Source organism: Talpa europaea, assembly GCF_964194135.1.
Source record: "Talpa europaea genome assembly, chromosome: 14".
In the NCBI taxonomy this organism is placed as follows: Eukaryota; Metazoa; Chordata; class Mammalia; order Eulipotyphla; family Talpidae; genus Talpa; species Talpa europaea.
Genome location: NC_140082.1, coordinates 92,783,224 through 92,796,785, shown reverse-complemented (window position 1 = coordinate 92,796,785; position 13,562 = coordinate 92,783,224). Strand labels below are relative to the sequence as shown.

At 47.4% G+C, this 13,562-nt stretch overlaps 1 protein-coding gene across 5 annotated transcripts in view; it reads right to left on the bottom strand.

Moving 5' to 3' along the window:
• The window catches only part of LOC311183504 (AP-3 complex subunit sigma-2), a gene marked incomplete at its 5' end in the record, with an annotated part of 32,386 nt that overhangs the window by 17,266 nt on the left and 1,558 nt on the right, over window positions 1-13,562 (bottom strand). For 3 of the 5 annotated variants that reach the window (XM_084252993.1, XM_084252994.1, XM_084252996.1), the window contains 3 exons: window positions 732-803; window positions 10,404-10,515; window positions 10,911-11,002. In XM_084252993.1, coding sequence (XP_084109119.1) covers window positions 732-803; window positions 10,404-10,515; window positions 10,911-11,002 — 276 coding nt within the window. The remainder of the gene's footprint in view (window positions 1-731; window positions 804-10,403; window positions 10,516-10,910; window positions 11,003-13,562) is intronic. The other 2 variants (XM_084252995.1, XM_084252997.1) reach the window with 1 other exon arrangement.

Below are 13,562 nucleotides of genomic sequence, written 5' to 3'. Positions count from 1 at the left end.
CTGCCGCCATCACCTGACCTGACCCCAGACTGTGTCACTGCTGCTGAGCTACTGTCACTCTGAGCCGTCAGCTCCAACTAGCCAGAGCAAGCCCCCGTGCCAGGATTGTGCCAGAGCTTCACTGTCACGGGACGATGCACAAAAAACTCTCCTTCCCGGGGCCTCCCTGGTGGCTCAGGGTTTAAGTGTCAGCATTATGACGCTATCCGCAGCCACTACAGCACGAGTTCGATCCCCGGCCAGGGAGCTACCCACATGGCGCAGCAGACCTCTCCTGTCTCCCCGCTGCTCCCCTCAGCCGTGGATTTCAGTGGATCCGCCTGTTCTGCTCCCAGTAGATCCACTCTGTCTCTGGTGAATCCTCTCACCCCCACTTTGGCCTCCACCCCAGCTCCTGTATGCATAAACAAATAAATCTTTTTTAAAATAACCTCCCCTTCCCTTGGACCTTCGCCTGGGGGCCCGTCATTCTCCTGACATGGGTCCCTGCAGCAGGAGGGCTCTCTGTGCGAAGAGGAACCACGTATATGCCCTGGGGTCTTGTGTTAAAACATCTGGTAACAGGGCTTAGCAAAACACCCCCAAAACTATTACTGAGGTTACTAAATAAAACAGGCCTCTAGGAAAAAAACTTCCCTACCAGAGTAAAAAGAAAACATGGAAGAGTAGAGGTGGGTAGAGAGGGCGAAGGCGCTTGGTTTTCCAGTACCCCCGGCTGTGAGAGACGGTACCTTGTCCATGTGGAAGATCAAGTCCAACTCACAAACATTTTCGAAACACTTATCCAGGGTCTCCACAAAAACCTAGGGAACAAGGAGAAACAGGAACATGTTCACATCATCCTCAACAGCAAATCTGAAAAGAAAGGGAGCAGTCACGGTCGGAGCCACCTCACCGAACATCTCCAAAAAGCCCAGCTGCCAGCATCAGCCAGGACAGCAAGATGCTGCTTCACCGTCACCACAGCGCGAGCGGTACGGCGGCCTTCTAGTATCCTTTCTAAGACGCAACTGTCCGTAAAGGAGTAACTGAAATGTCGCCCATTTACAGTACCACATCCTTTCCCTTGCTTGCACGGATACATGTACAAAAAGTTTTCACTGCTAGTGTGAACCTAGTTTTGTCCTGATTCCAATTCACATGAACTTCAAAACACCTTCCCACACAACAATTTAATTTAAAAGCTGATGATTTAAACTTTTCAACCTAACATTTAAACAGAAAAATGTGTAAATGACAGTGGTATAGCTTAGCGGACCCTCAGGACTGACGTGTCCTGGAACGGCCACCCCGACACGGAACTGGCAAGTCACCAGGTCCCCAGCCGCACCCCTCATGCCCAAGGTAACGCCCATCCCAACCCCCTTCACCAGTTTTGTCTGTGAATTTTTTTTTTTTTAAGATTTATTTATTTATACAAGCGCTGGGTACAGTCAGAAGCGCGGGAGGGTGAGAGAATTCACCAGAGCCAGAGCGGGGAGCAGAGCAGGCAGAAGGACCGAAGGACATTGCTGGGGGGAGCAGCGGGCGGCAGGAGAGGTCTGCGCGCCATGCGGGATCCTCACCCGGCAGGAGGCCGGGGATCGAACCGCTATTGCAGAGGCTGCGGGCAGCTTCGCAACCCAGCACTCAACCGCTGCGCCACCAGGCAGGCCCGTTTTGACTGTGAATTTACAACGATGAAGCCATACAGCAACAGATATTGGTCTGGCTTCTTGCACCCACGTTTGTGAATTCCGCTACTTGCTGAATGTCCTAAGCCTGTTTCTATTCACCGCTGCGTATTATTTCACTCTAAAATCTACCTTTTCTACAGATGGGTCACCTGCAAACGATTTGCATTTGGAAACTATCTGACATTATTCAAGACTCTGTTATGTACCAATGCTCACTGACCCAACACTTCCACTCCTGGGCCTGCAGCTGGGAGAGGCACAGAAGCGCACAAAACCACACACACCACCTCAGATCCGCACCACTCACATCATTCTCACAGGGAATGACTGTCACCTAAATCCCTGCGTCGGGCACTGAGTAAGTCCTTTTTGACAAGCCAACGCAGGTTGGGGGAGAGGTTTACCAAGTAATTTTGTTGAGAATTTCCTCCCTTCCCCATGCCCAAACCTCACGGAGTTGTTTATGCTTGGATGCCAGGCCACCTAATTTTCTCGACTTTTCTCCCCACGTTCCACCTGTGCCCTTGCCTTGATCTTCCTAGACTGCAGTCTCGGTGGGGCTCTCCCGTGGCCCCATTTTTCTCTGGGGATTTTTATTTGCGCTATCATTTTGTATGGCTTCTTGTCTGCATAGCAAGCCTTGCGTGTGTCTCCTGATTTCCCTGTGGTTAAGGGTAGGGTCTGTTTGCTTGTTTTCCTTTCTCTGTAGTCTCATTTCCTCTAAGTTGCTTTTCACTGTTCATTTTAGTCTCTATCATTCATGTTAGATTTTCTTGACTTCTGATCCCCTTTGGTTTGTTTATTCAGAAGGAAAGGCTGACTGAAAGCTCTGTAATCCTGGATATTTGGGGGATCCTCCACCCCCCTAGTTTATTTCCTTCCCCTTAAACTGGTCAGATTTCCCAAAGAAATTTTTAATGCCCTGCCTGAACACCAGCAGCCAGGCAGTGGGGGCGAGCAGCAGGACGCAGCTGGAAAGCCCCGGCGGGTGCACCTTAGCCCTGACCCACACTACCGCCCAAGCCTGCCAGCCCCGTGCGCTTTCCGGAGAGTAAATCTCTCCAGTCATGTGGGGGAAATTGGAAACGGGGGCCGCACTTAGGGACTTAGCACTAACTGGCTCTCAGACAGCGTTCCCGGTGTGCCCGCCTAGGGGGCCGCGCCGTGGCCTGGAGTGGGCGGGCCGCCAGCTCCCCCCACTGTGGGCCGGGAAGTGGCTTCTCTGGCCTTGCCAAGACAATTACCAGGCACTCTCATTCTCTCCTGCCTTCAAGAATTTCCTCATACCGCCTCCTCTCCTGTTCCTTTTTCTTGTGTGTTTATGTTCTTTTAAAACTCATGTTCTGCAGTTTTAAAAGAAGTGTGGAAATTCCCAGGAAAATGTGTTTTAAATGAAAATGTACAATGTCCAAAGTTCCTATAGAAAATACAATGTGAACGAATACTCTGCTAAGAACCTTCGGGAAAACAATGTTAGTAAGGAAGGACTTGTCTCTGGTAGGTGTCAAAATTCATGATAAAGCTTTGGTGATTAAAACAGTGTAGTTCTAAGACAGGAGTGAAAATATGGACCAGTGTGTGTGTGGGGGGGGGATGTAAAACACCGAAACGCACACGTGCTGAGGAGAAAATATGATTTTCCCTAGACTTGGTCATACAATTTTCTTTTTTTTTCTTTTAAAGATTTATTTATTCATGCATACAAGAACTGGGGTACAGACCAGAGATGTGGGAGGGTGAGAGGATTCACCAGAGACACAGCGGGGAGCAGAACAGGCAGACTGAGGAAATACACTGCTGAGGGGAGCAGCGGGTGAGACCGGAGAGGTCTGCCGCACCATGTGGGGATCTCCCTGGCCAGCAGAGATGGAACCCGCGCTGCAGAGGCTGCGGCCAGCTTCACAGCGCTGCGGCTCAACCGCCTGCGCCACCAGGGGAGGCCCAGTCACATAATTTTCAATACCCTTAAAGGCATGAACCAGATTTGGAAATTACAAAAAGGGGAAAAATCACATAAAGTCAACTATAAATGAAGACAAAGACAGATGAAAATATATCAATATCTATGTCTTCAATAAAGTAAAGCTTTTCAGGGCCTCCCCGGTGGCGCAGCGGTAGAGCGCTGGGTTGCGAAGCTGCCCGCGGCCTCTGCGGCGCCGGTTCCATCCCCGGCTGCTCCCCGGCCACCGGAGGAGGGTCCCACATGGCGCGCAGACCTCTCCTGCCGCCCGCTGCTCCCCTCAGCAGTGTCCTTCGGTCCTTCTGCCTGCTCTGCTCCCCGCTCTGGCTCTGGGGAATCCTCTCACCCTCCCGCGCCTCTGACTGTACCCAGTGCATGTATAAACAAAACAAAAACAAACAAGCAAACAAATAAAGAAAAACATGCCTCTATTAAAAAAAAAATCTTTAAAAAAATAAATTAAAAAAATAAATAAAGTAAAGCTTTTCATAAAAAGCAAAGGTAGGCTTTTGCCTTATGCTGAACAATGCTGGCTCTAGAATTCTCTGCAATCCTGAACAAAAATGCAGTCCCTAAAAATTGTTTTCCGCTTACTATGAATGTTAGTATGCCCAAATTCGACCATGTTGAAAACTGCCACTGTCTTACTTCTGCAGCTGAGTTTCAGCCACACTGTGGTGACAGTCACCTTGAGAAACCAGGGACACCACAACTTTGGGTTCTGATGTTCAAGAAAAGTAGAGTAAAGAGCTGTTGTGTACAATACTTCTAGATGCTCTGGAAGACCCCAAATCCTATCCCTTATGGCCGTCTGTGATAAAGTCACACAGCCTATCACGGAGCGGCCTCACACCCCGAGTCTGCACTCCAGAATCAACTTTCTAAGTCTCCATGGTAAGTGACGCCCAGTGCTCTCCCTGCCAGGAAGGTCTGGGGTGGGGCCCTTTATCAGGCACAGGGCCTCCCATGCCAAGAAAATACCATTTCTGATGAAGGTGGTATTTTAAATTGATGGGGAGAAGAGCTAGTTGATAAGCTGATTTGGGACAAATGGCTCTCCTTTGGGGAAAAAAAATGAAAGCAGTAAAAGTAGTTACTATTTCAACACAAATATAAAAACACCTTAGAGATATTACTGAGCTAAAAACCAAAAACAAACTGAAAAGACAACGGCAGATCCCCTTTGTGCATCTGGGTCTTTAGTGGGTCTGTGGGAAGCTCGGGGTGGGGGGGCAGGGGGAGGCCCAGTCCCCGAAGCCAGGGCACACTGAGAAGAGACCGTATTTCTCCAAAGCGACCCTCACTGGGAGACGACCCTCACTGGGAGGCTGAGAGGCATTCAGATGGCTGTTAGCTGCCCTGGCGCCATAACAAAACCCCACGGCTATGGGCTCACACAACACAAATCTATTTTCCCAGTTCTGCAGGCCAGACATCCCAGCCCAGGTCTGGCAGGAGAGGTTCTGGGGAGGATGCTCTTCCTAGCTCGCAGAGGACCTTGAAGAGCCTTTCTTTAGTCTGTGTGGGTGGAGAGCGTGCTCTGGTGCCTCTTCCTCTTCTAAAAACACCAGTTGTGTGGGATCTGGGCCTGACCTTATAACCCCCCGGAATCTAATCACTCCTTAAAGGTCCCATCTCCAAATACAGTCACAAGCAAGTAAAAGCTTCAACATATGGATGTCGGGGGACATGCTCTCACGCATGGCAGTTGGGGTTCTCAAGCAGGCTGCTGACTCAGAATAAGACGGACCAGCTCTAGAAATGACGCACACAGAGATCAAAAAGGAGCAATCAGGAGGTATCTGTTTCTCCCTGGGTCTCAAAATGTCATTTTTCTAGAAAATGATCAAGAGGAAGAAAAGTCAGAAAATGCAAGAAGGGAACACGGGAGTCAAAGCAGAAGCAGAGCGGCCAGCCAGCCACTAAGTAAATGGACGCAAATTCTCAAAGAAACACAAATCTGAGGAACATAATGACAAAGAACATTCTTCTGATAAAGGAAGGGAGCAACCAAGTTCCTCTGAAACAGTGAGCAGACACAGGCAAAGAACATCATCAAGATGCAGAAGTCACTCATGATCGAAGCCGCCGCAGGAGGGAGGGAGACGCCCGGTTCTGGGGAGCAGAGCGGAGCAGGGAGCAGCTGTCGTCCCCACGCAGGATCAGCCCACACAGGGCAGAGCAGAGCTCAAGCCAGAGAGACGGGAAAGGGGAAAGCAAGACCTAGCAAATGTGGAATTTCTAGTCCACCCTCTTCGGAGGCCGGAACACAGCAATGGCTCCTTAGGAAGCTCGAGCTAGGAGATCAGAAGAGGCAGAAAAATGACAAGAACAGACAGATGTGAAAATAAAAATGAGAAACAAGTGCAGCTACTGGAGATGCTGTGGTCAGGGCTGCTGTCCTGTTGGCATCTAGAAAAGTAACTTTTCCTCACAGAGCTGTGGCGCCTCAAGGGCAGCGCCGAAAGCCGACACCTTGGCAGAGACCAGAGTTGCCAAGCCTCACCCTTGAGCGCCAGCAGCTGTGAAGGCGCGGGCATGTGCTGACCCAGCGGCAGAAAGGAAAACGCTCTGAAAAGCAAGGAGGGGGCCACATCTGGCCTGCTCACCTACAGGATGAGAGGAGGTGTGAAAACTAGAAGCAAACGTCAAATTTAGGAAATGAATGGGTACTGAGACTTACGTTATGTCAATTATATCTCCAGGAAGCTGGGGGAAAGGGAAAAATACGATTTTTGACAAATACCCCATCAGTGATACTGACGTTAGTGCTGTCATCAGGTTAAACCACTTAATTCCTTTAAACTAGACGATATTTTTTAGTTCATGAATCTCTTTCAAATACATAAAAGCTGCAGGTGGGATACAATTTCATCCATGGATTTTGTGCGTCCACTCTCTTGTGTACTTTTGTACTTAACTTTTTGCCGTTATTTTTTTTTTATTATTTATTTGTTTGTTTGTTTTGTTTATACAGGCACTGGGTACAGTCAGAAGCGCGGGAGGGTGAGAGGATCCCCCAGAGCCAGAGCGGGGAGCAGAGCAGGCAGAAGGACCGAAGTACACTGCTGAGGGGAGCAGCGGGCGGCAGGAGAGGTCTGTGCACCATGCGGGACCCTCCTCCGGTGGCCGGGGAGCAGCCGGGGATGGAACCGGCGCTGCAGAGGCCGCGGGCAGCTTCGCAACCCAGCGCTCAACCACTGCGCCACTGGGGAGGCCCTTTTTGCCGTTATTTTCATCTCTTAAAACATGAAAGAAACATTACAAGGTACAATTTAGATTATCTGGCCACTCCTAGGTATTTACCCAAAGGACACAGAAACATCAATTCCAAAGGGCACCTGCACCCCTATGTTTATAGCAGCACTGTTGACAATAGCTAAGCTTTGGAAACAACCCAAATGCCCAAAAATAGATGACTGGATCAGGAAGATGGGGTCCATATACACCATGGAATATTACTCAGCATTCAAAAAAGACAAACACATGCAGTTTGCAGCAACATGGATGGCGCTGGAAGGGATCATGCTCAGCAAAATAAGCCAGAAAGAAAAAGAAAAATACCGGATGGTCTCACTCACAGCAGGAATCTAAAAAACCTAAATAAGAGACCGGGAAAAAGACTAATCAATGCAAAGTAATAATCAAAATCAACAAGCAACTATAAACCAGAGACACACTATGGGGCGGGGGGGTGGGAGGGATTAGGGAAGGGTGGTGAGAGGAAGAACTAGCATCAAAATAAGGGGGGGGGGTGCAATTGTATGGGGAATATAACCACAATGAAAATGCATACACTGTACAAAGATGAAAAATGATGTAAGAATTACATAAAATATTAGAAAAATTAAAAAAAAATAGATTATCTGGCCATTTGCTACGTAATCTAACACGAATAAGCTGGATGGTAATGATAATAAAAATGGTTTTCTCAATAGAAAAAAAAGAAAAAATGGCCATACTAAAGAACACTTTTATACCCTGTTAAAATGAAAGAGAATTTGCTTTCATGATGGCCGCTGGTCTCTCCCCAAGATAACACAGCTCTGGCTCTTGGTTTAAAAAGAAAATGGGCTGCTTCTAGAGAAATTAACTGCATGAACGGGGGAGCAGAGGAAAGACGCTTTCAGTGTGTATGTGCAGTATGCCTTTTGAATTTTCAACCGCATACATTATCTCTTCAACTACAAACATCGTATACCAAAAAAACACACTAAATAAAGGAATAAAAATGCTTCCTATTCCAATTTAAGAGCATTTCAAGACCATAATTTGGGTAATCATTTCTCTTGGCATCAACTGATGCAATTATACTAGCTTCCACTACTTTTCTTACTGCTGTAATAGACTAAAATTTTTTCCTTGTTAAACCCATCCTTCGGATAAAGACTATTTGGAGACAATGAATAATTCTTCTAGTATGCAGTATTCCTGAGAGAATTTCAGCGCAAGCAGAGAACATCTGGTATTCTTGTCATCAACACACAACACACACAGACACACACACACACAGAAGGGCCAAAACACAAAACTAAAGCCCAAAGGTCAACAAAGCCCAGTGATTTAAGGCCACAAGACCCGGAAAGGGAGAGCAGGAACAGAGCCAGGTCTTGTGAGCCTTACTTAGTTCAACTGGTTTTCTTTAGCAAGCCTGCAGCAATACTAAAATGCAACATTTGAGTACCATTTTCTTTTTAGAAAAGCTCTTGGATAGGGCCTCCCCTGGTGGCGCAGGCGGTTGAGCGCCGCGCTATGAAGCTGTCCACACCCTCTGCAGCACCGGTTCAATCCCAGCCGGCCAGTTCAATCCCAGCCAGCTGGCAAGGGTCCCACATGGCGCTGCAGACCTCTCCTGTCGTGCCCGCTGCTCCCCTCAGTGTATTTCGTCAATCTGCCTGTTCTGTTCCCTGCTCTGTCTCCGGTGAATCCTCTCACCCTCCTGCGAATCTGGCCTGTACCCCGGATCTTGTATAAATAAATAAATAAATCTTAAAAAAAAAAAAAAATCTCTTGGATACAACCATCCTATTCCATGAAATACACGTAAGTAGCACACTTGTTTTCATTCTGAATTTATTTATTTTTGCTCTCGCCCCCCTGCCTGTTATTCTGAATCTAAAAAATTCTTACCTATCAACAAGAAGTCATTTTTTTTTCCTGAAATTGTACATTTCATTCTAACATATTAAATACCTTTTTGTTGACATAATTTGGGTAACTTTTTTTTTTTGTAGTCAGCCTTTTAAAATGTATTGGTAATGTTGGGCCTCCCCGGTGGCGCAGCAGTTGAGCGCTGGGTTGCGAGGCTGCCCGAGGCCTCTGCGGCGCCGGTTCGATCCCCGGCTGCTCCCCGGCCACCGGAGGAGGGTCCCGCATGGCGCGCAGACCTCTCCTGCTGCCCGCTGCTCCCCTCAGCAGTGTACTTCGGTCCTTCTGCCTGCTCTGCTCCCCGCTCTGGCTCTGGTGAATTCTCTCACCCTCCCGCGCTTCTGACTGTACCCAGTGCTCGCATAAATAAATAAATAAATCAATCAATCAATCAATCAATCTTTAAAAAAAAAAAATGTATTGGTAATGTGACTACATCATCCCTAGAAATGTTTCCTTGTTTTCTTTTACCTATCAGGCCAACTGTTTATTGATTTTATTGTCTTGTCAAAGATCCAACCGCTCAGTTTCCATTATTTTCACCTTTTACTTATCAATCTTCCTATATTTCAATATTCTCATTTTTTCACTATTCACTTATCTTCCGAAATCCAATGCACACTAAATATTTAACAAATGCCATTATGTTATAGTTACATCTCTGTCTTGTTAATATAGATGATTTGAAGTACATTTCTTCTAATAACTACTTCTAAATGTAAAAAAAAAAAAAAAAATATGTGAAAACCCACGGTTTGGTTCGAAAAGCCTCCAGACTAATGAACATGGGGCGATTCCGGGACAGCGAGGCATTCAGAGAGCATGGAAGCTCTGAACCTCTTCCCACACTTCCCCCCTTGGCTGTTGCTGAGTTACAGCCTCCTATAATAAGCTGACAATCCAGCACAAAAAATGTCTTGCCGAGTTCTTTGAGACACTCTAGCAAATAATGGAACCTGGGGAGGAGGTCATGGGAACCTCTGATCTACAGCCAGTCAGATCTCCAGGTAGAGGGTCAGAACAGAGTTAAATCTGTGGGACACCTGGTCACTGTCTGGGCAAAACTAGGCTAATTACTTGGTGTTGGTGGGAAAAAACATGCATGTCAGAACTGGTGTCAGTCTTCATGAAAACCGGGGGTCTCCCTGGTGGCGCAAGGGGTTAAACACCACACTATGAAGCAGTCCGCAGCCTCTGCAGCACGCGTTCGATCCCCGGCTGGCCAGGGAGCTGACCCACATGGCGCAGCAGACCTCTCCTGTCTCGCCCGCTGCTCCCCTCAGCAGTGTGTTGCAGTCAGTCTGCCTGTTCTGCTCCCCACTCTGTCTCTGGTGACTCCTCTCACACACACACCCCTCCCTCCATCTCTGGCCTGTGTTCCAGCTCTTGTATGCATAAATACATACATCTTTAAAAAAAAAAGAAAAGAAAAAAAAAAAGCAGTGAGGGCTGGGAGAAACCAAATGAGCTGAAGCCAGTGTTTCTGCAGCTGCTCAGGCGCTTTCTCACAGCACCACCTGGTGGACAGCTGGCAACTTCTCCCCGTGTCAATACAGAGACGAATGAAAGGCTCTAGAGGTATTCTGACGTGGTAGCCATCGTTAGCTGCCTACACATACCTGGATGAGGTCCAAGATCCCAAGTTCACTCTCTGATGAATCCACACAAAACACAAAGTAGAGGGTAGCATAGTGCCGGTAAATCAGCTTGTAGTCAGAGCCACCAATCAAACTGTGGAAGACAGAATCACTTACATGCCTGCATCTTAATCAAACACATAAGAGAGAAGTGCAGTGCCCAGAATGAGAAGGGGCCCAAACAGAAGGTGGGGTGGGGGTGAAAGTCAAACAAGGGACCATTTCTGCCAGGTGAATGGCAACCAAGTGTGGCAGAAACTCTCAAGTGTTCTGCCCATCCTCTTAGAAACTACACACCTGAAGGCGTACTAGCTGAAGGACAACCATTCCACAGCTCCCAGGACAGGACTGGGGCTCCCTGGGCAGATCATGCTAAGATCCGCTCAAGCTGTCAGGTCCCTGCCTGACCCTTGGGTTCTACTTGAAGAAGCAACAGTGATGAGGACCACCTAAAGGGATGTATGGGGGAAACTAAAGCTGATCCTTTACCTTCCACCCTCCAAGAAGTTACAAATGTTGTCATCCCGCTTGAGAACTAGATGGAAGGTCTCTCGAACAATCTGCTGTTGAATTTCTTCTGGCTGTGGAATAAGAGAATAAGGCGAATCAGTGGGGATGTCTGAAAAACCACACCCCATTCATGGGGATGGGCAGGGAGAGGAGTGCTAGGAATGATCTGAATGTTTGGTACCAGTTTCCAGAAAAGATAAAAATGATGAAGAAAAAAAAAATGGACAATTGATGCAAAAATGGACTAGTTCCATTACAGAAACTAAGACATGGTCTATTTACCTAGCTATTTAGTCACTGACCACCTCCAGTCTAGGTTCAGCTGATATTTCTTCAGTTAACGAAGTAGGAAAGGAGATCCAAAGAGCTCTACACAAGTCAAAGACTAGAAGACCTGTTCACGAAGGAGTCTGTCTTCCCCCAGCAACACCAATGCCAGGGAAATAACAAATGTCAACAGGTTTAATACCTCAAGGAGGTCAAGATATAATCAGGTTTCTGTTCTTCAAAATTGAATTTGCTCCCTTCTACACTGGCATTGCATAATTGCTCTTAGTAGTACTAGAATGTAAGTATTACTGACAGATGCTGTGTTACCAACAAATACATTACTTAGAAAGCCAAAAAAGTTCTATTTACAGATAAGAATTCTGAACAATCCTAGAGCTACAAATATATATACACACACATATATCTTTTACTACACATGAGACAGCTCAACTGTGATGGAGTCACTTAGTAGCTCACTTTGATTTCTATTTGTAACTTTGAGGCTTATCATGTGCATGGGCTGTTTTTTTTTTTTTTTTAATATAATGGGATGGGGCCTCCCTGGTGGCACAAGGGGTTAAGCAACGCACTATGAAGCAATCCGCAGCTCCTGCGGCATGAGTTCCATCCCCGGCTGGCCAGGGACCTACCCACAGCAGACCTCTCCTGACTCGCCTGCTGCTCCCCTCAGCAGTGTATTTCGGTCAGTCTGCCTGTTCTGTTCCCCACTGTCTCTGGTGAATCCTCTCACGCCCTGCATCTCTGATCTGTACCCCAGCTCTTGTATGCATAAATAAATATATCTTAAAAAAAAAAAACTATAATGGGAGTACCAGTCATTAAGACAACACTAATTAAAAGCTGCATACCAGTGCTTCTCACTCTTAAGCTTAAGAAAACCTTCAGATTGGGTATGCCTAAGAGAAAAAAGATTCAAGTGATGTTAATCCCTTTCTTTTGACAGCATGGAATTTTGGTTTGAAATGGTTAATTCTTGGCCTCCCCGGTGGCGCAGTGCATTGAGCGCAGCGCTGTGAAACTGTCCACAGCCTCTGTAGCATGCGTTTGATTCCCGGCCAGCCAGGGAGATCCCCACAGGGCACAGCAGACCTCTCCTGTCCCCCCGCTGCTCCCCTCAACAGTGGATCCGCCTGTTCTGGTCCCCACTCTGTCTCTGGTGAATCCTCTCACCCTCCCGCGCCTCTGGCCTGTACCCCAGCTCTTGTATGAATAAATAAAATCTTAAAAAAAAAAAACTGAAATGGTTAGGTTTTTTTTTTTTTTTTTGAAGATTTATTTATTTACTTATACAAGCACTGGGTACAGTCAGAAGCGCGGGAGGGTGAGAGGATTCACCAGAGCCAGAGCGGGGAGCAGAGCAGGCAGAAGGACCGAAGGACACTGCTGAGGGGAGCAGCGGGCGGCAGGAGAGGTCTGTGCGCCTTGTCGGACCCTTGCCCGGTGGCCGGGGATTGAACCGGTGCTGCAGAGGCTGCAGGCAGCTTCGCAACCCAGCGCTTAACCGCTGCGCAACTGGGAGGCCCTGAAATGGTTAGTTCTTTAGAAGAAAGACATGAGGGAAATAGGGCAAAATGTCATTGTGGAGAAATTATTTTTTAAATTTATTCTTCTTTATGCATACAGGAACTGGGGTGTAGGCCAGAGGTACAGGGGATGAGAAGATTCACCAGAAAGAGTGAGGAGCAGAACAAGAATATCTACTGAAATACACTGCTGAGGGGAGCAGTGGGCGAGACAGGAGAGGCCCATCTCGCCATGTGGGTTAGCAACCTGGCCAGGGATTGAACTTGCACTGCAGTGGGTGGCAATAGCTTGAATAGTGCTGAGATTTAACCCCTTGCGGCACCAGGGAGGCCCCGGAGAGAAATTACCTTTCATAATTTTGACAACATGGCTAATCACTGGTCAGTGTAAGTTCAGGCGACACACACAATATTGTGAATAGTGTTAAAACTGAATAGTGTTAAAAAAGAAATGATAGGTCCCAAATTGGAGCCATTTACGCCTGCCAAGACTAAACACCTAAACCAACTGCACTTACAACCTCCCGCAGGCATGTAGTCTTAACCAGCCAAGATGTAATTTTCTGGTCGGCACCTTCCATCCCCTTCCATGGCCCCTGGTGGGTCTCTTTCTGATTTTTTAAAAGATTTATTTATTTATGTATACAAGAACTGGGGTGTTGACCAGAGGTGTGAGAGGATTCACCAGAGTGGGGAGCAGAACAGATGGATTGACTGCTGAGGGGAGCAGTGGGGGACAGGAGAGGTCTGCTGTGCCATGTGGGTAGCTCCCTGGCCTGGGGATGGAACTCGTGCTGCAGACAGCTTCACAGTGCTG